At 39.7% G+C, this 23,103-nt stretch overlaps 1 protein-coding gene across 3 annotated transcripts in view; it reads right to left on the minus strand.

The window, feature by feature from the left end:
- Window positions 1-23,103, minus strand: part of Dpp10 (Dipeptidyl peptidase 10) — a 470,951-nt gene that overhangs the window by 17,534 nt on the left and 430,314 nt on the right. For 2 of the 3 annotated variants that reach the window (XM_070092527.1, XM_070092526.1), the window contains exons 13-14: window positions 16,873-16,935; window positions 115-299 (exon numbers count right to left, since the gene is read on the minus strand). In XM_070092527.1, the coding sequence (XP_069948628.1) occupies window positions 115-299; window positions 16,873-16,935 (248 nt within the window). The remainder of the gene's footprint in view (window positions 1-114; window positions 300-16,872; window positions 16,936-23,103) is intronic. The other variant, XM_070092528.1, reaches the window with a different exon arrangement.

Raw genomic sequence — 23,103 nt, forward strand, 5'->3', positions numbered from 1 at the left:
TACTCTGCGTCAGACAGTATTGCTGATGATATTTACAGAAATCTGACTTTGGTCACAGAGGCATCTTGTTGCTCTACAATAACTGGGTGAAAAATCAATTGTTTGAGGACTTACGTTTGGACAACCATCGGGTAGGTGGTAATTTCATCCTCCCTTAGTCCTGGTGGAAGGAATAATTGGACTTGGTAGGTGTAAGCGTCGACACTCTCCAGCTTAACACGGAAGGTCTGTACTTGAGGCATGGCCATCTCTTCTACTCTCTCCCTCAACTCACTGTAGTCATCCAAGGTGTAGATCATCTGCAGGACACCCAGCTACATGAGTACATGTTGTTTATTCAAAATATTTTAAATGGTTTGGAATAAAGATGGAATTAGCCTTACCAGAGAAATGAATATCGTATTGGATTATGACCGTAACATTAAAAGGCATCTTAGTTCATGCTGAAAATTACTCTTTCAAATAACTATATGCGTGAAGTAATTTTTTTTAATTTTCCAGTGTGACTGTTTTGAAAAAAAATCATGCAAAACTTACAAAACGTAGTGCAAGAAATGACTCAATATGAGTGTGCATAATACATATTAAGCTAAAAATCTGATCAATAAAATATATGCGACATAATTTGTCATATTTTCTAAATTTAACCAGAAACAATGGCATCCAAAATTTAGATTATACATAAAACATTTATTAAAGGTAGATGAAATTCCGGTGCCCCCGACGTAGTTCATCCATCATTTACTATCCATATCCTGGATACAAACATTTGCATAGTAACAATAAAAAGGAAGAATGTTGCATCAACCTCAGCATGAACGTCAAGCAGCATTGTAACACTGATAATACATTTATCTTCCCACAAATCATAAGTTTTATAAATGACTCACTTTCCTCGGGTATATGGTTATGCAAAATATTTAATGAAATTATTAAAATATTCAAAGAATAATTTTAACTGATTACTGGCATATGCAAAATGCATATCATAAATAGTATTCTTAATGTAGAGGTTATTTAACAAACTCTGTGTATATGTGATTTACCTCTTTGAGGTGTGGTAGCCTATAACTTTTTTTCCGTAATTTGAAAATGTAATTTCTTGTGTAATATATTACTTGTTACCAATTTTTTACCAATTTGTTAATGTACAGAAACAACACTGCGATGGTCTCTCATCATCAGTACCTAAGTTTTCATGTATGTACATACATAATATTATAATTGTCAGTGAATGTAACTTACACTACTTGCTCTTTGATTCCATTCCAGTAGTTTACCTCCACGTGAAAAATATTTTCCATTTTTTAAGCACTTTTTCATCTAAGGGTACAATTATGACCTCTGAAAAATCCAGGTTACCTCACGATATCCTACGGCTTCATTTTTTTTTCTAATATTCAATAATAACATGCCTTTTGTGTTCTAGATATTTTATTGGGCTTCACTAAAGCTAGCTGGCAGGGATTCAAGTTCATCTCATTTATGGTTTCTTCTGTAAATACTCAAGCTTAATACGTCGCATCTCGCATTTCCTTCTCTTATTCTGCAATCTGATCATCTACCACATTTCCTGAAGTTTGTTTGTAACATACTTTTTTACTAACTTGAACAGAATATTTAACTTCATCTTGCAGCTATCTAATATTCAGTTTGTAATTTTTGAATCTCTGAAGTTTATAGGTTGCATTAAGTTTTCTTACTTGTCGTGGTTTCTAGTACCTGCTGCCCAACTGTTCTTTATTTCTAATGTTTCTCAGTTTTAAATTGAACAATTTAATTATACTTTTACATGTTTGCAAATATCTTCATATATTTTGTTTACAGCAGTCCTTTGTAATGTATTAATATAATATCCTCTGTTATATATTAGCTGTAATTACCTAGCTGCTCTCGCAGTTGTCGAGCTTCGGTTCCTGTGTCTACCTCTTAACGTGCTAGTACCTCAGGTGAACTATCTTAGTCATATTTACTTGTGTTCCTGAATGTTTTTTGCTGATATTTTATCCTTTTCTAGTTTATTCTGCTTAATGTTGCATGAATAACTGTTAATGTCTTTGGTTAACCTGAGTGTTCAGCTTCCATCTTTCTGGTTTTCTGTAAATAATCTTCGTCTCAAGTGCTCTAGTATTTCCTTCTTTACTATTCCAGTGTAACTTTCAACAGTTTGTATGTTAGAGACTCTGGTTTGTAACTCAGTCTCTCTTTACTGTCCTCATTTTTATATATAGGGACATTTACATTTTTCTAATTTTCTGGAACTAGTCCTATCTGGAGAAATTAGTTGTATACTTTTGCTACTGGATTATTAATTTCTTCTGCTCCTTCTCTCAGTATCCATACATATATACTGTCTAGGTCCTATTGCTTTTGCTACATCCAGCTCACTTAGTAGTCTCATTACTTCTTTTGTTGTGCTGTACTTTCTACCAACTGTTGATCTGGTTTGATTACAGTGCCTTCTGGTAGCTCAATGCTTTCTACTGTAAAGACTTCTTTTAATCTTTTTCTAAGCTTTTCCTTGTCATTCTCCAGCAGCGTCCCATCCTTCTATTGCCTAATCACTTGATCCATCACAGTTATCTTTTTCTTACTGACTTTTGATGCTACATTTCTGAAAATGAACGACGGCTTCACTTCTTAGTCTTTCATGTTAGTTACTGGCTCTCCTGCTTGATTCCAAGCTTCCTGTGGAATGATTCGCTCTATATTTCTTGCAAGTACTCTTGCTCCTTCCATAGGCTTCTCTGTAGTCCTGCTTTAACCATTAGCTTTGTTTTGTCATTTTCATGCTTGGTACAAAATCTTACCTTTGCACTTTGGCTATTACCTCCTTCGTTTCTTGTACAGTTTTGCCCTCCAGTTCTCTTTCTCAGTGAGCCTCTCTCAGAAAATTTATCATTCCAATGTTGCCTTCCTCCTGTAGTCCCAGTTTTTATTACTCCCTCTATGTCTTTCTCCATTCCTATTTTCACCAAGAACTCAAAACTTAGTACTCCATGACCGCTGGTCCCCCGTAGTTACACATGCTGATTTTGCGTAAAAATCAAGATGAATCTTGCTACAGCGTCTCGTCTCTCACTATTGACGTTTCCTTCACAATTCTCAGAAACTTCATTACTGCTTCAAAATGTGTCTGGGTCCCAGTTTTCCCTGTGAATCTTCTTACGAGTTCAAATCTTAGAGCTTAGCCTCTTGCTCCCTCTCTGCTGTTGTGTCCAGGATATGTATCACTGTCCTGTTGTTCCTGTTCTAACGCTTGATATGTGTTTTGGTGTTCATGTATCAAATGTAGGTCTCACAATTTGCAGTCCATTTTCTGTTGATTTTTAAATATTAATTTTGAATTCAGGAACAAAGATAGGAAAGTAAAAATGCTAAACTTTATGAGGCTGGTCCATTTACGCAGACATATACTTCTTGTAGGCTTCATCAATATTGTAGGCCTATAAGCGTTCATGACACTGATTTACACTATATGTGTTGAGGAAGTTGGAGAAAATTAATCATAATCACTAATGCATCCTGATAGGTTAATAACAAACCAGATATGATTCACAAACATGATCCCAACTGTAGTCTTAAGTAAAATTTAAATTTTGAATGTCATGCTTACTTACGTGCTGATTACCACCTGACTTATCACATACCACAAGCAGAGTTAGAAAATTCCATTCTCCAGTTGCTTATTAAAAAAGTCACTTAAAGAGAAGCTGCAGTGTGGTCGTTGGAAGACCGAACTTTATAACCTACGCTGCGTGTAGTTTAGTATCATCACGGAAGGAGACATGTGTTTACTATTTAAGAGAAGGAAATGTGCATATCATGTTGCAGGAAATTTTCAAGTGTAAGAAAATGTGCAAATGGTGGCAGTGTCTGAGTGAGCAGTGTGAGTGAATAGTGTAAGGTTCAGTGTGAGTGAATAGTGTGAGGTTCAGTGTCTTAGTGAACAGTGTGAGGTTCAGTGTGAGTGAACAGTGTGAGATTCAGTGTGAGTGAACAGTGTGAGGTTCAGTGTGAGTGAGCAGTGTGAGGTTCAGTGTTAGTGAACAGTGTGAGGTTCAATGTGAGTGAACCGTATGAGGTTCAGTGTGAGTGAACAGTATGAGGTTCAGTGTGAGTGAATAGTATGAGGTTCAGTGTGAGTGAATGGTATGAGGTTCAGTGTGAGTGAACAGTATGAGGTTCAGTGTGAGTGAATAGTATGAGGTTCAGTGTGAGCGAACAGTATGAGGTTCAGTGTGAGTGAACAGTATGAGGTTCAGTGTGAATGAACAGTGTTAGGTTCAGTGTGAGTGAACAGTGTGAGGTTCAGTGCCTGAGTGAACAGTGTGAGGTTCAGTGAGTGAACAGTGTGAGGTTCAGTGTCTGAGTGAACAGTGTGAGGTTCAGTGTGAGTGAACAGTATGAGGTTCAGTGTCTGAGTGAACAGTATGAGGTTCAGTGTGAGTGAACAGTATGAGGTTCAGTGTGAGTGAACAGTATAAGGTTCAGCGTGAGTGAACAATATGAAGTTCAGTGTGAGTGAACAATATGAAGTTCAGTGTGAGTGAACAGTATGAGGTTCAGTGTGAGTGAACAGTATGAGGTTCAGTGTGAGTGAACAGTATGAGGTTCAGCGTGAGTGAACAATATGAAGTTCAGTGTGAGTGAACAGTATGAGGTTCAGTGTCTGAGTGAACAGTATGAGGTTCAGTGTGAGTGAACAGTATGAGGTTTAGTGTGAGTGAACAGTATAAGGTTCAATGTGAGTGAACAGTATGAGGTTTAGTGTGAGTGAACAGTATGAGGTTCAATGTGAGTGAACAGAATGAGGTTCAGCGTGAGTGAACAGTATGAAGTTCAGTGTGAGTGAACAGTATGAGGTCCAGTGTCTGAGTGAACAGAATGAGGTTCAGTGTGAGTGAACAGTATGAGGTTCAGTGTGAGTGAACAGTATGAGGTTCAGTGTGAGTGAACAGTATGAGGTTCAATGTGAGTGAACAGTGTGAGTGAACAGTATGAGATTCAGTGTGAGTGAACAGTATGAGGTTCAGTCTGAGTGAATAGAGTGAGGTTCAGTGCGAGTGAACAGTGTGTGAACAGTATGAGGTTCAGTGTGAGTGAACAGTATGAGGTTCAGTGTGGGTGAACAGTGTGAGTGAACTGTGTGAGGTTCAGTGTCTGAGTGAACAGTGTGAGGTTCAGTGTCTGAGTGAACAGTGTGAGGTTCAGTGTGAGTGAACAGTGTGAGGTTCAGTGTGAGTGAACTGTGTGAGGCTCAGTGTCTGAGTAAACAGTATGAGGTTCAGTGTCTGAGGGAACAGTATGAGGTTCAGTGTGAGTGAACAGTATGAGGTTCAGTGTGAGTGAACAGTATGAGGTTCAGTGTGAGTGAACAGTATGAGGTTCAGTGTGAGTGAACAGTATGAGGTTCAGTGTGAGTGAACAGTATGAGGTTCAGTGTGAGTGAACAGTATGAGGTTCAATGTGAGTGAACAGTGTGAGTGAACAGTATGAGATTCAGTGTGAGTGAACAGTATGAGGTTCAGTCTGAATGAATAGAGTGAGGTTCAGTGCGAGTGAACAGTGTGTGAACAGTATGAGGTTCAGTGTGAGTGAACAGTATGAGGTTCAGTGTGGGTGAACAGTGTGAGTGAACTGTGTGAGGTTCAGTGTCTGAGTGAACAGTGTGAGGTTCAGTGTCTGAGTGAACAGTGTGAGGTTCAGTGTGAGTGAACAGTGTGAGGTTCAGTGTGAGTGAACTGTGTGAGGCTCAGTGTCTGAGTAAACAGTATGAGGTTCAGTGTCTGAGGGAACAGTATGAGGTTCAGTGTGAGTGAACAGTATGAGGTTCAGTGTGAGTGAACAGTATGAGGTTCAGTGTGAGTGAACAGTATGAGGTTCAGTGTGAGTGAACAGTATGAGGTTCAGTGTGAGTGAACAGTATGAGGGTCAGTGTGAGTGAACAGTATGAGGTTCAGTGTGAGTGAACAGTATGAGGTTCAGTGTGAGTGAACAGTATGAGGTTCACTGTGAGTGAACAGTGAGGTTCGGTGTGAGTGAACAGTATGAGGTTCAGTGTGAGTGAACAGTATTAGGTTCAGTGTGAGTGAACAGTATGAGGTTCAGTGTGAGTGAACAGTGAGGTTCAGTGTGAGTGAACAGTATGAGGTTCAGTGTGAGTGAACAGTATGAGGTTCAGTGTGAGTGAACAGCATGAGGTTCAGTGTGAGTGAACAGTGAGGTTCAGTGTGAGTGAACAGTATGAGGTTCAGTGTGAGCGAACAGTATGAGGTGTGAGTGAACAGTGAGGTTCAGTGTGAGTGAACAGTATGAGGTTCAGTGTGAGTGAACAGTATGAGGTTCAGTGTGAGTGAACAGTATGAGGTTCAGTGTGGGTGAACAGTATGAGGTTCAGTGTGAGTGAACAGTATGAGTGAACAATGAGGTTCAGTGTGAGTGAACAGTATGAGGTTCAGTGTGAGTGAACAGTATGAGGTTCAGTGTGAGTGAACAGTATGAGGTTCAGTGTGAGTGAACAGTATGAGGTTCAGTGTGGGTGAACAGTATGAGTGAACAGTATGAGGTTCAGTGTGAGTGAACAGTATGAGTGAACAATGAGGTTCAGTGTGAGTGAACAGTATGAGGTTCAGTGTGAGTGAACAGTATGAGGTTCAGTGTGAGTGAACAGTATGAGGTTCAGTGTGAGTGAACAGTGAGGTTCAGTGTGAGTGAACAGTATGAGGTTCAGTGTGAGTGAACAGTATGAGGCTCAGTGTGAGTGAACAGTGAGGTTCACTTACGAAGATCAACTATAAATGATACTAAAGGCTTTTTCTTTAAAATTTACAATAATTATTATACATATGTGAAAGTTTAATGAATTTTATGGATGCCGACTAAGTCAATGTATTATTCAATAAGTATTAAAAGGCAGAGTTATGACATGTTACTGTTAACTTAAAAAGTATTAAAAATATTACTGAAATTACCAATAGTTTTATAAATTATATAGCATGTTTAAAACTTTCACATAATGTGATAAAGTGCTGCTGGCTGGTGTGTTCTAACAACTTTGTACTGCACTTGGTTTATTACTAGACTTAACTTCACTAGTACAACACCCGCCATTAAATGTCAACAATGTCATTAAAATAGGGATTAATTTAAAGTCACTGTGTATACACAAATATACCCTTCACACACACACACACACACACACACATTGGTCAAAATAGAGGTATACATAGGCGTATCAAAAGAGGAGAAGTGCAGTTACGAAATTAATATATTCAGTTAAAGAGAGAATTAAAAAATAAAGGAATATGAAAAGCAAAAAGGGATTATGAGGCTAAAGTCGCAAGGGATTCGAAGACTAACCCAAAATGGTTCTTTCAGGTATACAGAAGTAAGAATAGGGACAAGATAGGCCCACTTAAACGTAACTCAGGTCAGATCACTGACTGGGATAAGGAAATGTGTGAACTTTTCAATACCTACTTCCTCTCAGTTTTTACTCAGGAAGATACTAGCGAAATTCCAGAAATAAATAATTTAGAACAGGACGATAATAAACTATACACGATTAAGGTAACTAGGGACATGGTCCTCAGACAAATAGAGAAATTAAAACCTAACAAATCCCCAGGTCCTGATGAACTCTTTGTAAGGGTGTTAAAGGAATGTAAAGAGGAACTTAGCATACCTTTGGGAAATCTTTTTAATATATCACTACAAACTGGAATAGTGCCAGACAAGTGTAAAATGGCAAATGTAATACCCATTTACAAGGCAGGTGACAGGTCCTTAGCTTCAAACTATAGACCAATAAACCTTACTTCCATAGTTGGTAAATTTATGGAATCAATAATTGCCGAAGCAATTCGTAGCCATCTTGAAAGGCATAAATTGATTAATGAATCTCTGCACGGTTTTACAAAGGGGCGTTCCTGTCTTACGAATTTACAAACTTTCTTCACTAAGGTATATGAGGAGGTAGCTCATGGTAATGAATGTGATATTGTGTATATGGACTTCAGTAAGGCTTTCGATAGAGTTCCACATCAGAGACTATTGAGGAAACTTAAGGCACACGGAATAGGAGGAGAAATTATTTCCTGGGTAGAGGCATGGCTGACAAACAGGCAGCAGAGAGTTTGCATAAATGGGGAGAAATCAGAATGGGGGCACGTCACAAGCGGTGTTCCGCAGGGGTCAGTGTTGGGCCCCTTGTTGTTCACAATTTACATAAACGACATAGATGAGGGAATAAATAGCGACATAAGCAAATTTGCTGATGACACCAAAATAGGCCGTCCTATTCATTCTAATGAAGACTAGAGCACTCCAGGATGATTTGAATAGACTGATGCAATGGTCGGAGAAGTGGCAGATGCAGTTTAATATAGAGAAATGCAAAGTTCTAAATGTTGGACAGAAAAATAACCACGCCACATATAAACTAAACAATGTAGATCTTAATATTACGGACTGCGAAAACGATTTAGGAGTTCTGGTTAGCAGTAATCTAAAACCAAGACAACAGTGCATAAGTGTTCGCAATAAAGCTAACAGAATCCTTGGTTTCATATCTAGAAGTATAAATAATAGAAGTCCTCAAGTTGTTCAACTCTACATATCTTTGGTTAGGCCTCATTTAGATTATGCTGCACAGTTCTGGTCACCATATTACAGAACGGATATAAATGCACTGGAAAACGTACAGAGGAGGATGACAAAGTTGATCTCATGTATCAGAAATCTTCTCTATGAGGATAGACTGAGGGCCCTGAATCTGCACTCTCTAGAAAGGCGTAGAATTAGGGGGATATGACTGAGGTGTATAAATGGAAAACAGGAATTAATAAAGTGGATGTAAATAGCGTGCTAAATAGCGTGCTAACATAGACAGGACTCGCAGCAATGGGTTTAAACTGGAAAAATACAGATTTAGGAAGGATGTAGGAAAGCACTGGTTTGGTAATAGAGTTGTGGATGAGTGGAACAAACTCCCGAGTACCGTCATAGACGCTAAGACTTTGTGTAGTTTTAAAAATAAGTTGGATAAATACATGAGTGGGTGTGAGTTGGACCTAGCTAGCTTGTGATACTAGGTCGGATGCCTTGCTCCTCCTTTAAGTCTGACCTCACTAGGTCAGTGAGGTCAGGCGGTCAGTGAGCTTAAGCCGGTAGGAGAATTGGACTTGCCTCGCATAGGCCAGTAGGCGTGTTGCAGTGTGTATGTGTGTGTGTGTAATATATATATATATATATATATATATATATATATATATATATATATATATATATATATATATATATATATATATATATATATATATATAATGTGCAATAAGATCACAGTAAACAGGTGATTTTAGAATATGCAAAAAACCACTGTGAAAGAGTAGTGAAATTCCAAGCGCTTTCGTGACTACTCACATTGTCAAGGAACTATGAAAGTAATACATCAAAGGAAGGCAATTAAAGGGCTTAGACTACACCTCACAGTCAACTCCCACAACAAAGAAACACCTGACGCGGGACAATACCGGACTCATAAGAAAAGAGGAACACTGCAGTTGGTCCGCTGGTCCAACTAGACAGGTCCTCACGACAACCCACTAACAAATTATTCTACCCAAGAAATAAGGTTTATTATTTTTCCAATGTATTATTAAACTCTAACCAAATTTTATTAATTATAAATGAATCTACTTTATACAAACCTAAGGAAATATTCATATTATTTTCAAAACTGCTTTTTATGACACTGCAGTATTCCTTTTTTCTTATGAATCCGGTATTGTCCCGCGTCAGGTGTTTCTTTGTTGTGGGAGTTGACTGTGAGGTGTAGTCTAAGCCCTTTAATTGCCTTCCTTTGATGTATTACTTTCATAGTTCCTTGACAATGTGAGTAGTCACGAAAGCGCTTGGAATTTCACTGCTCTTTCACAGTGGTTTTTTGCATATTCTAAAATCACCTGTTTACTGTGATCTTATTGCACATTATACATATATATATATATATATATATATATATATATATAATATATATATATATATATATATATATATATATATATATATATATATATATATATATATATATATATATATACAGTGCCGAATAGGTAAAATTTGCTATTTTGGCTTAAATAGCAACGCTCTTCTTGCCGAATAAGGCAAGCGAAAATTTGTGTATGCAAATAATTTCGCAAGAAAATAATTTTGAACCGGAGGACAAAATATATTTCATAGTGTTTGTTTATTATTAAATTATTGGAAACATATCTAAAATATGTTTAGTTGGATTAAGCTAAATTAAACCGCGATTGTTATAATAGGGTTAGGTAAGTTTTCTAAGTTTCTTTTGATACGAAATTATTAATTTTTGCATTAACATTTATGAAAAAATATATCTTTAAACGTATTTGAGAAAATTTTAGAAAGGACTTAATTTTAAATGAGTTATATATATATATATATATATATATATATATATATATATATATATATATATATATATATATATATATATCGTGCCGAATAGGTAAAAATTGGTCAGTTAGCAAGAACTCATTTAAAATTAAACCTTTTCTAAAATTTTCTTATAATAATAATAATAATAATAATAATAATAATAATAATAATAAATAATATATTTTTATTTTAGCATGATACAAATTCGTACCAAGAAGAGTAACTGGGAGAACATGCCTTTATAGGAAGAGCATTTCGGGCAAAGTTAAGACTAACTTAACATTAATAAGGTAATAATAGTGGTGTCATTTATACATAAGGTTATTATGTGAGTTACAATGAATACATGAAAATTTAACATTCTATTAGTTCACGTTAAATGGCTTTGATAAGTTACGTAGAGAAGAATTACAGTTTTGATATAGTATATAAAAACACAATATTACAATTGAGCACAATTTAAAACAATGAAATTGAAACAATTTTAAATTTGAAGTAAATGATCAAATAGTTGAGCAGTCATAAATTATTTAGGAGTTTTTTTTTTTTTGAGTATTTGGTAGATGTTAAGTAGTGTTTGTCTGGTTAATTTTGGGTGATGAGGTGATTCATAAGTAGGGCCTTAAATTGATTTTTCATTGATGTTAATGTAAAAATTAATAATTCTGTTCCAAAAGAACCTTAGAAAACTTACCTAACCTTATTATAACAAGCGCAATTTAATTTAGCCTAATCCATCTAAATATATTTTAGATAAGTTTACAATAATTTAATAAACAAACACAATGAAATATTTTTTTTTTTCGTTAAGTTCAGAATGATTTTTGAGAAATTATTGCATACACAAATTTTCGCTTGCCTTATTCAGAAAGAAGAGTATTTCTATTTAAGCCAAAATCCCAAGTTTTATAATATATATATATATATATAATATATATATATATATATATATATATATATATATATATATATATATATATATATATATATATATATATATAATAATTAAGGTTAAGGTCCTGAATTAAGTTATTATGCAAACATTTGTAAATACCCAGATTATCATAAAAGTATGCAGAGGAGATACTAGTGTAATGCAGATTTATAGTTCACGTAACAGGTAAATAATTTATGCTAAATAGATTTAGTAGAAACTCAGTCATACAAGAATGTTGAGGTTAACTGCAACTTAATATACAAAACATTACCTTGCTAATGTCATTATCATAATAATGATTAAATGAGCCGAGTTCAGTGATAAATGAGTATTTAAATATATTAGCTTGTCTTCAGAGACGTTAATGAAGGTGCAAACTTTAAAAACTCTTATCACATATATTTGCTAAACACTACGAAAAGAAAATATTTCGTAAGAACCTTCGTGCACTGTAAATAAAATTAACAGAATATCTCTTTCGTATTCTGAGAATCAGGAAACTTTGAAAAGAATGATGTTACCCTTTCATTTTAATTATGTAAAAGAGGGCAAGACAGTATGTAAAAATTAGAGAGTGGCGGAAGCTTGTTGCACTGTCAAGTAGTGTTGCACTGTCAAGTAGTGTTGCACTGTCAAGTAGTGTTGCACTGTCATGTAGTGTTGCACTGTCAAGTAGTGTTGCACTGTCAAGTAGTGTTGCACTGTCATGTAGTGTTGCACTGTCAAGTAGTGTTACAATGTTAAGCACTGTTGCCCTGTCAAGTAGTGTTGCACTGTCAAGTAGTGTTGCACTGTCCAGTAGTGTTGCACTGTCCAGTAGTGTTGCACTGTCACGTAGTGTTGTTTTGTCAAGTGGTGTTGCACTGTCCAGTAGTGTTGCACTGTCAAGTAGTGTTGCACTGTCCAGTAGTGTTGCACTGTCAAGTAGTGTTGCACTGTCACGTAGTGCTGTTTTGTCAAGTGGTGTTGAACTGTCAAGTAGTGTTGCACTGTCAAGTAGTGTTGCACTGTCAAGCAGTGTTGCACTGTCAAGCAGTGTTGCACTGTCAAGCAGTGTTGCACTGTCAAGCAGTGTTGCACTGTCCAGTAGTGTTGCACTGTCAAGCAGTGTTGCACTGTCAAGTAGTGTTGCACTGTCACGTAGTGTTGTTTTGTCAAGTGGTGTTGCACTGTCAAGTAGTGTTGCACTGTCAAGTAGTGGTGCACTGTCACGTAGTGTTGTTTTGTCAAGTGGTGTTGCAGTGTCAGTGTTGCACTGTCAAGTAGTGTTGCACTGTCAAGTAGTGTTGCACTGTCAAGCAGTGTTGCACTGTCAAGTAGTGTTGCACTGTCAAGCAGTGTTGCACTGTCAAGCAGTGTTGCACTGTCAAGTAGTGTTGCACTGTCAAGCAGTGTTGCATTGTCAAGTAGTGTTGCACTGTCAAGCAGTGTTGCACTGTCTGGTGTTGCACTGTCAAGAAGTGTTGCACTGTCAAGTAGTGTTGCACTGTCAAGCAGTGTTGCACTGTCAAGTAGTGTTGCACTGTCAAGCAGTGTTACACTGTCAAGTAGTGTTGCACTGTCAAGCAGTGTTGCATTGTCAAGTAGTGTTGCACTGTCAATCAGTGTTGCACTGTCTGGTGTTGCACTGTAAAGTAGTGTTGCACTGTCAAGTAGTGTTGCACTGTCAAGCAGTGTTGCACTGTCAAGTAGTGGTGCACTGTCAAGCAGTGTTGCACTGTCAAGCAGTGTTGCACTGTCAAGTAGTGTTGCACTGTCAAGCAGTGTTGCATTGTCAAGTAATGTTGCACTGTCAAGCAGTGTTGCACTGTCTGGTGTTGCACTGTCAAGTAGTGTTGCACTGTCAAGTAGTGTTGCACTGTCAAGCAGTGTTGCACTGTCAAGTAGTGTTGCACTGTCAAGTAGTGTTGCACTGTCAAGCAGTGTTGCATTGTCAAGTAGTGTTGCACTGTCAAGCAGTGTTGCACTGTCTGGTGTTGCACTGTCAAGTAGTGTTGCACTGTCAAGCAGTGTTGCACTGTCAAGTAGTGTTGCACTGTCAAGCAGTGTTGCACTGTCAAGTAGTGTTGCACTGTCAAGCAGTGTTGCACTGTCAAGTAGTGTTGCACTGTCAAGCAGTGTTGCACTGTCAAGTAGTGTTGCATTGTCAAGCAGTGTTGCACTGTCTAGTGTTGCACTGTCAAGCAGTGTTGCACTGTCAAGTAGTGTTGCACTGTCAAGTAGTGTTGCACTGTCAAGTAGTGTTGCACTGTCAAGTAGTGTTGCACTGTCAAGTAGTGTTGCACTGTCAAGCAGTGTTGCACTGTCAAGTAGCGTTGCACTGTCAAGCAGTGTTGCACTGTCAAGCAGTGTTGCACTGTCAAGTGGTGTTGCACTGTCAAGTGGTGTTGCACTGTCAAGCAGTGTTGCACTGTCTAGTGTTGCACTGTCAAGTAGTGTTGCACTGTCAAGTAGTGTTGCATTGTCAAGTAGTGTTGCACTGTCAAGTAGTGTTGCATTAAGTACTGTTGTCCTGTCAAGTAGTGTTGCACTGTCAATTAGTGTTGCACTGCCAAGTAGTGTTTCACTGTCAAGTAGTGTTGCACTGTCACTTAGTGTTGTTTTGTCAAGTGGTGTTGCACTGTCAAGCAGTGTTGCACTGTCAAATAGTGTTGCACTGTCAAGCAGTGTTGCACTGTCAAGCAGTGTTACAATGTCAAGTAGTGTTGCACTCAAGTAGTGTTGCACTGTCAAGTAGTGTTACAGTGTCAAGTAGTGTTGCACTGTCAAGTAGTGTTGCACTGTCAAGTAGTGTTGCACTGTTAAGTAGTTTTGCAATAAGCACTGTTGCCCTGTCAAGTAGTGTTGCACTGTCAATTAGTGTTGCACTGCCAAGTAGTGTTGCACTGTCAAGTAGTGTTGCACTGTCACTTAGTGTTGTTTTGTCAAGTGGTGTTGCACTGTCAAGCAGTGTTGCACTGTCAAATAGTGTTGCACTGTCAAGCAGTGTTGCACTGTCAAGCAGTGTTGCACTTTCACGCAGTGTTTTGTCAAGTGGTGTTGCACTGTCAAGCAGTGTTGCACTGTCAAGCAGTGTTGCACTTTCACGCAGTGTTTTGTCAAGTGGTGTTGCACTGTCAAGCAGTGTTGCACTGTCAAGTAGTGTTGCACTGTCAAGTAGTGTTGCACTGTCAAGTAGTGTTGCACTGTCACGTAGTGTTGTTTTGTCAAGTGGTGTTGCACTGTCAAGCAGTGCTGCACTGTCAAGTAGTGTTGCACTGTCAAGTAGTGTTGCACTGTCAAGTAGTGTTACAGTGTCAAGTAGTGTTGCACTGTCAAGTAGTGTTGCACTGTCAAGTAGTGTTGCACTGTTAAGTAGTTTTGCAATAAGCACTGTTGCCCTGTCAAGTAGTGCTGCACTGTAAAGTAGTGTTGCACTGCCAAGTAGTGTTGCACTGTCACGTAGTGTTGTTTTGTCAAGTGGTGTTGCACTGTTGCACTGTCAAGTAGTGTTGCACTGTCAAGTAGTGTTGCACTGTCAAGTAGTGTTGCACTGTCAAGCAGTGTTGCACTGTCAAGCAGTGTTGTTTTGTCAAGTGGTGTTGCACTGTCAAGCAGTGTTGCATTGTCAAGTAGTGTTGCACTGTCAAGTAGTGTTGCACTATCAAGTAGTGTTGCACTGTCAAGTAGTGTTGCACTGTCAAGGAGTGTTGCACTGTCAAGTAGTGTTGAACTGTCACGTAGTGTTGTTTTGTCAAGTGGTGTTGCACTGTCAAGCAGTGTTGCACTGTCAAGGAGTGTTGCACTGTCAAGGAGTGTTGCACTGTCAAGTAGTGTTGAACTGTCAAGCAGTGTTGCACTGTCAAGTAGTGTTGCACTGTTAAGTAGTGTTGCACTGTCATGCAGTGTTGCACTGTCAAGTAGTGTTGAACTGTCAAGCAGTGTTGCACTGTCAAGTAGTGTTGAACTGTCAAGTAGTGTTGCACTGTCAAGTGGTGTTGCACTGTCAAGTAGTGTTGCACTGTCAAGCAGTGTTGCACTGTCAAGTAGTGTTGCACTGTCAAGTAGTGTTGCACTGTCAAGTGGTGTTGCACTGTCAAGTAGTGTTGCACTGTCAAGTGGTGTTGCACTGTCAAGTAGTGTTGCACTGTCAAGTGGTGTTGCACTGTCAAGTAGTGTTGCACTGTCAAGTAGTGTTGCACTGTCAAGTAGTGTTGCACTGTCAAGTAGTGTTGCACTGTCAAGTAGTGTTGCACTGTCAAGTAGTGTTGCACTGTCAAGTAGTGTTGCACTGTCAAGTGGTGTTGCACTGTCAAGTAGTGTTGCACTGTCAAGTAGTGTTGCACTGTCAAGTGGTGTTGCACTGTCAAGTAGTGTTGCACTGTCAAGTGGTGTTGCACTGTCAAGTAGTGTTGCACTGTCAAGTAGTGTTGCACTGTCAAGTAGTGTTGCACTGTCAAGCAGTGTTGCACTGTCAAGTAGTGTTGCACTGTCAAGTAGTGTTGCACTGTCAAGTGGTGTTGCACTGTCAAGTAGTGTTGCACTGTCAAGTGGTGTTGCACTGTCAAGTAGTGTTGCACTGTCAAGTAGTGTTGCACTGTCAAGTAGTGTTGCACTGTCAAGCAGTGTTGCACTGTCAAGTAGTGTTGCACTGTCAAGTAGTGTTGCACTGTCAAGTAGTGTTGCACTCTCAAGCAGTGTTGCACTGTCAAGTAGTGTTGCACTGTCAAGTAGTGTTGCACTGTCAAGTAGTGTTGCACTGTCAAGCAGTGTTGCACTGTCAAGTAGTGTTGCACTGTCAAGTAGTGTTTCAGGATAAATAACAAAAACGTACGGAAGTAGTCATTTCTCCTTCAGTACAGTTACGTCAAGGTCATCTATGTCAATACGATTTATTGCATGAAATAAAAATACGGTAATGAAATAGAGAATTTTTTTTAGGGATAAAGAGCAAAGAAAAAAATTCACAATTATTATTGACGTCCCATATTTTTCAGTGACTGGAAAAAAAACAAAATTCTATAAAAATAATAAAATACTTCCATTATAGCAGTCGAATCCCATTACCGTCAACTATTTTCAACTGTTTCAACAATGCTAACGTAAATTAAGGAATAGTTTGTGCCTAAACATATTAAATATGAAATGTTAAGTTTTTATAGATTCAGTATATACAATATTAATTCATACAGAGGAGAATTAAATAAATATTTGCTGGTAAAACATTCGTTATTTAAAACTCAGTGATATCCTAACTCATGTCAGTTTAAGGTGCTATGAAGGATGCATGCAACCATGACTATTAGAAAACAATCCAAAAGTGAGGTTTGACTGCAGGATTTATAGTGAGATGTCACAGTCATGCAAAGATCTGTATCAGTCTTAGTATAAGTCTCCACTAGAGAGCAAGCTGCTGCCATCAGTGATAATGAGTAAGCTGTAAAACTTGGACAAGTGAGCAGAGGCTGAGAGTGGTGGCCGGGGTTCCTTACCCTCGGTGCCATGCTCATGGCTGCAGCCCCACGCTTCTCTTTATCCTCAACTTTGTGACCACCCTGTAAGCGTAACACACCATTGACCACTCTGTTCTTAAACTGAGTGTTTAATTCACGGGTTCTTAACCTCTTCTGTCCCTACTGATTTTCCAAATCCTAGAATATCATGCATGGACATCCTCCTCATTTGTAAAACATATTTACGAAAGAATTAAATAAAATTATAGGAATACGATCATTTGAAATATATATATATATATATATATATATATATATATATATATATATATATATATATATATATATATATATATATATATATATATTAATTTAGGCATGTTAGGCACCAAATCAAATTCATTGTACCATCAAAATATACATAAAAACTTTCCAGGGAAGTTTCTCAGACTCCTTGAACCTAACCCATGAACTCGAGGTTAAGAACCCCTGGTTTACACTAATCTCTAGCTATTTTTCAGTGTTTGCTAATTTTGCTATAATATGTGAATAAACCTGTAAGATAAGACAAAAATAAGGCTAACTTATTATATCCATTGGTATGATTAGTGTGTTTTACCAACTTAATGTTGTATTGTGCGTAAAGTACTTGGCAACATGGACAATTTATGCTGAGAAAAGTGCAACTGATTTTATGTGTGTCACTTAACAGACTTCTCTAGAGACTATAGTTGTAAATATGTTTGCTGATTTTTATTTAAATTCTGAAACTATTTTCAAATGAATACTGAATCTCCCTGATTTAGCCTCAGATGTACATTCAGTATAGATGAATATATAATAAATAGCCTCTTACTGTTTTTTTTCTGAAAAAAAAGCTTCATACCGACGCCATCCAGAGGATTTGGAAACGATGATTTTTATTACCACAGCGTGCGAGTGTTCAGGAAGCGCGAGCGCGAGTTCGCATCAGATATATTCACAATCAGACACAGAATGATGGAGGAGCAAACGCAAATCTCTCAAACTTTCCAGGGGTATATGAAAGAGTGCTGTATGGGGGTGAACGTAAAGGTGAGGTAAATTAAGAGATGTGTGTTGTGTTGTTTTAAGAGATGTTGCTAGAGCTTGTTACGACCTCGTGCGCCGAGGTCGTAACAAATGGGGGCCAGTGGTTTAGTGAATTTACCACGCTGACACTCGCGATTATTCTAGATGAGGAATCATGAAAGCTGTGGAAGCGAACAAAATAAAGAAGACACTGGGTATCGCGAAAATCACATAAAGATGGAATGTCTGCTGCTGTGTACGAACTCTCGACCTGGGAAGAACGAAACGCCTCCGGAGAAAACTGTAATCCTTAAATTGCATCGAGTTTTTGAAAAGTAGCTCCGAAGGTTACCTAGGATACCTAGTTCCTGTAGAACCGTATGAATTCAGAGAAGGTTTCGCCTATCAGCTCCAAATGTTATATAAGCTTAGGATTTTAGCAGAATCAGGCGAGTAAGAAAGTTGCTTTTCAGCGAAATGTAATACTGCCATGACATTCGAAAAATCAAAAGAAAGACTTTAAATTTTTACCATGGTTCATACTAGAATAGGTATAAAATGAGTTGTGGAATTATAGTGAACGTGATGAGTTAGTTTTAACAACAGGGAACTTGAAACCATGTGGAGTGGCCCAGTTACCTGTAAGATGCTTGATACAAATCAGCAGTCCGGACATTCGCAAACAATTGCAAAGACATACACATATAAGGATGACCAGATATTTGTGGAGAGAACCGAAGCGACTTCTGTAATATTTAACATAAATATGTAAAGTGTTAAGCAAGCATTCCCAGAGAAGCTTTTATTCACGCGAATGCTGAAGTGTTTCTCGCATGGAAAATCTTGGACGAACAGAGGGAAGGTCTACATTATGGGCCTGATAAAATGTCATAATGCCAGGAGTGTCATAGGTTTTTCCTTGAAAGAAAAAATGGCGAAAATCGAGTATTTAGTCACGTAGGAATTGCGAGTGTATGAAATCGTAGCTGGTGTCGATAGCAGAGAGAGACTTTCGAAAACCGAATTGGTGATGGGAGAGGCAGTATTGGTCTCTATTACTATATGATGTATTTGTCCACCTTAGGTTCTAATAATTTACATACAGCGCGAGTAAGAGCTATAGGCCTATAATTAAATGGATCCTGTTATAAGATGCCTGATTTACGAAACGGGAGTAGTGCCGCAGTTCCTCACGTGGAGGTACAAAATATCTTTGGTCCAAGCAAAAACAACGGTTATAACTCTGACCATAATTTTTCAAGGGGTGGACCGGTAAGCCAGCGTAAGGCGTCGGTCAGATGACCAAAAGCTCCAACGGCGGATCGTCATCTAAGACCCGCGTCAGGAAACACTGGTCCTGTTTCCTAACGAACTTTACCTAACCTCTTTGATCCACATCTGACTGAAAATGTGTAAGAAAAAGGCATATGCTGCGTGATGATTAGATTTTGCCGCCGACGCGGCTAATTTACTGTGCACCCCACATCCATCCTATAGAGGGCAGCGCAAGAGCATATGGATACACAAAAGACCTAGGAAATAGGACCCAAAAGGGTTTACAGGAGTACATCTGGATTTATATCTACAGTTCACTGATCTGTTACAAGCAAATTTAGTAAATCTGCCGGGGGATGCAAGTGTTGAAGAATGTGAACATCCTCAGGTCCAGCCACAGTATTAAGGCAAGTTCTCTAGATCTCAGCTGGGTGTTGTGTGGTTAGTGGGAATGCCGTGTGAAGTCGAGTGGGGGCGGACTCTTCGTTGAGGTTTTGGAGAAAAACAAGGGAGTAGAGTATGTGCAGTGGGAAATGGTGGCCTTTGGAAACACAAATACAGTGTTGCCCGATTTATGGATTTATTAGGTATTGATCCTCTTCAAGGGAAGTTCCTTGGCTTGGTGAAGAGGCTCTTGGTCTGAGGAATTAGACCTTTTGGTCTCCTTCCTCAGACCGAACCTAATTATCCCCCAATCCCCTCTTCCCAATCCCATCCTCCCCATTCCCCCTTTTCCCTTGCCTCCTCCCCCCCTCCCTCCCCTTCCTGTTTTCAGCCTTTGGGACTCTTCCCACAGGCACTCTAGTTCTCAGGTAGGGTCCATGGTCCATCTCATTCCGTTGAGGTCCGTGATGGTGGTGTAGTTTGCAGTGGAATCTCATCACCTGGTCTACCAGGGGGTGGTTTTGGGTGTCTTTCGGGTGACATGTGTATCTCTGGAAGCTTCCTTTCGGATTCCAGGGTGCGGTGGCTGAAGGAGGTATTCTTTGTGGCAGATATCCCGCCGCCCTCTCTTTTGTCCACCGAGGTGGCTTGATAGATGTGAGGTTGCTATCCCAGACGCTGGTTTACTGGCAAAAAGGGTAGGGTATGGCATAGGTTTCATGCCGTATCTGCACTACTTGGGGTGCTGGGGTCCTCTTGGGCACAGAGGGGGATTTACGGCCCTTTCATTCTTCCTAGGAGCTATCCCACCATGTTCCCCCCCTTTTTTAAAAAAAAAAAAAAGCATAAAGAAAAAAGTGACATAACCATGTAGTCCCAAGTCCATGAAACAGCTCCCCCTGGGGCCCTATCTGCTACCACACCTTGCTCCAACCCTACCTCGTTATCCGAGCATTCTTCGAACATTTCTGAAGTACCTGTACCTCCTGCTGGTGCCGTTTTGTCACCCGCTCCAGGTACCGGGGTTCCGCCTGACTTCTTTGATACATCTGACCTCCACACTTCTCTGACCATGCTTCAGGCTTCTCCCTCCACAGTGCGGCGATTTTTGGATAACCCACCCATCCCACGTCGGACCAACTCCGGTCCCAAACCTAAACGCCCAAGACCATTACCTGATGATACTCCTTCGCTTCCTTCTCATTCTGCCCAGAAAAGACCGGCACAACATTCCCATCCCTTACACGCTAGGTTTCAAAATACACAATGGACTAAGTTTTTTACTCTGCGACCAACTTCTGAATATCTTTCCAATCTTAGTATTAGCAAGGCACTCCTATGCCATGTTGGTCGAGACATATCCTTTCATGCTCTCGAGAGCAGTGCACGCATCGTCACGGTACAGAATGCTAGCCAAGCTCGCAATCTCTCTCCTTACAACCATAGATGCTATTCCTGTAACTATTGAAAAACACCATTCTCTCAATTCTTGTAGTGGTACTGTCATTCTACCTCATACCATTTTCCAGACATACAGAATTTCCAGACATGCAGTGATGACATTCTGGAACAGCTTGATGCTTATGTCCTCCCTACCCACAGCTCGCTTAACTTTTTATTGCCGTGAGTTTCCGTCCTCGGTTTACATTGCGGGACACCTTTTACAAGTCCAAAAGGTAATCCCTTTGCTGCAACAGTGTAGAAATGGCTGGCGTTTTGGTCATCCAGCGAAATATTGCAGGTCCATGGCCGAGTGCCCAGTCTGTGGTGCCGATGACCATACCAATACGTCTTGCAGTCTGCCTCCCTCCTGCCTTGTCATGAGGCTCACCTATCTTACTCTTGCCATTACCTAGTTTACCTAAATGAGCGAGAAATCCGTTGTCTCAAATATGCAGAAGGCTTTCATTATGCTATGGCAGTCTCTAATCTATGCCTCCAGGGCAGACTTCCCCATATTTCTTATTCTCAAGTTATTAAACGACCCCTAACCTCTGGGGTCCCAACTTTCACAGCCTCCTCTGTGGTCACCACCCTTTCCAGTCACCCCTGTCTCTAATTCTTTTGCTGTCCTGGACTCGGAGGTCCCTCCCTCGACACCTCATTCTATTCTCACCTCTTCCTCTTTTCACTCACAAGTTTCTGTGTTTACAAGACCTAGTACAACAAATCCTCCCCATTGCCCCTCTACTTCTCCGAAGTCCAAAAAATCTCCATTGCTAAAATCTTCTCTAACCCCTCCTTCCCTTCTTCTATCTGCACATTTTTCCTTTCCAGTCTCTGTACTTGGTTCTCTACCTCTAACTGGCTCTGATACGAGTGTGGAGGTTCATCCTCCTTCTCATACAGTACCTTCTTCCCCTGTCCCCTCACAAGTTTTGTCCTCTTCTGCCCCCTCCCAGGTCGCATTCTCTCCTGTCCCCTCCCAAGCTTCTTCTCCAGTTCCCTCTACCCTTTCATCCCCCCGATCTTTACTCATCCTTCTCCTTCCATCTTCAATACCGTCCCACATACAATGTCCTTGTCCTCTGAAACACTTGAAACTATCTCCGAATATACTGAGGAGACTAGACCACTGATGGACACCAATCCACCTCCTGTTCCTCTTCATTCTTCTCCGTCTGCACAACTCCTTTCTTCGCAGCGTCCCAATCCTTTGGTGCTTGCGTGTTTTCCGCTGCCTCCACATGTGGACTTTTCTAACCCTTCTAGTCCGTAAATACCTCTTCCTTCAGATTTCTTTTATCTTCCTCTTCGCAAATCATGGCTTATTTACAGTGGAATATCTGTGGCCTCAGAGGTAACTGGGGTGAGCTTCAGGTGTTGCTCTCCCAGTTTTCCTATTTGTGTATGTTTACAAGAACCCAAATTATGCTCCACTGTTATCTCTCCCATCTCGGGCTGTTTTATATTCATCAGATCCCTTTCCCACACTGATATTCCATACCATCAATTCTTTGTTCATACTCTACTGCATTACACTGCAGCCTGCATCCACTTGAATAAGTGGTATATAATCTGTTCTTTGTATCTCCTTCTCGGGCATTATCTATCCCAGATGTTGCATTTTTGGTTTCTTCCTTACTGCCACCACTTCTGTTACTTGGCGATTTTAATGCTCACCACTGTGACCTTTATTCACATCCAACTGCTTTTAATGAGGATCCTTCTTCGTCCTCCATTGATGAGCTTTAACACCTCTTCTCAATCTCAGTTGTAACCGCAGCTTCATATTCTATACTCCAGACCTCAGGCAGGCATTCTCAGAAGTGCGTGCCTTGGAGGTCTCCTGCCTGTTCTCGGGCAGTAAATTTGAAACGCACTGCGTGGGGCAGGTACCATTACAACAAAACCACAGAGCGACTCCTTGATTTTCAGCAGAATTGTCGAATGGGGTTCAATCACGGATTAGGGAATAAACACACACGATGGTGGCTTGGGAACTTATATTAACAGTAAAATAAGGGGAACGCCAAGCCTGACCTACCTCCTCTCTATCGTCTCGACTTGAACTGCCCTGCTGAGTGCCTGGAGGGCAAGCGGCATTCAAATCATACTAGG

Source organism: Cherax quadricarinatus, chromosome 39 (assembly GCF_038502225.1).
Source record: "Cherax quadricarinatus isolate ZL_2023a chromosome 39, ASM3850222v1, whole genome shotgun sequence".
Taxonomy (NCBI): Eukaryota; Metazoa; Arthropoda; class Malacostraca; order Decapoda; family Parastacidae; genus Cherax; species Cherax quadricarinatus.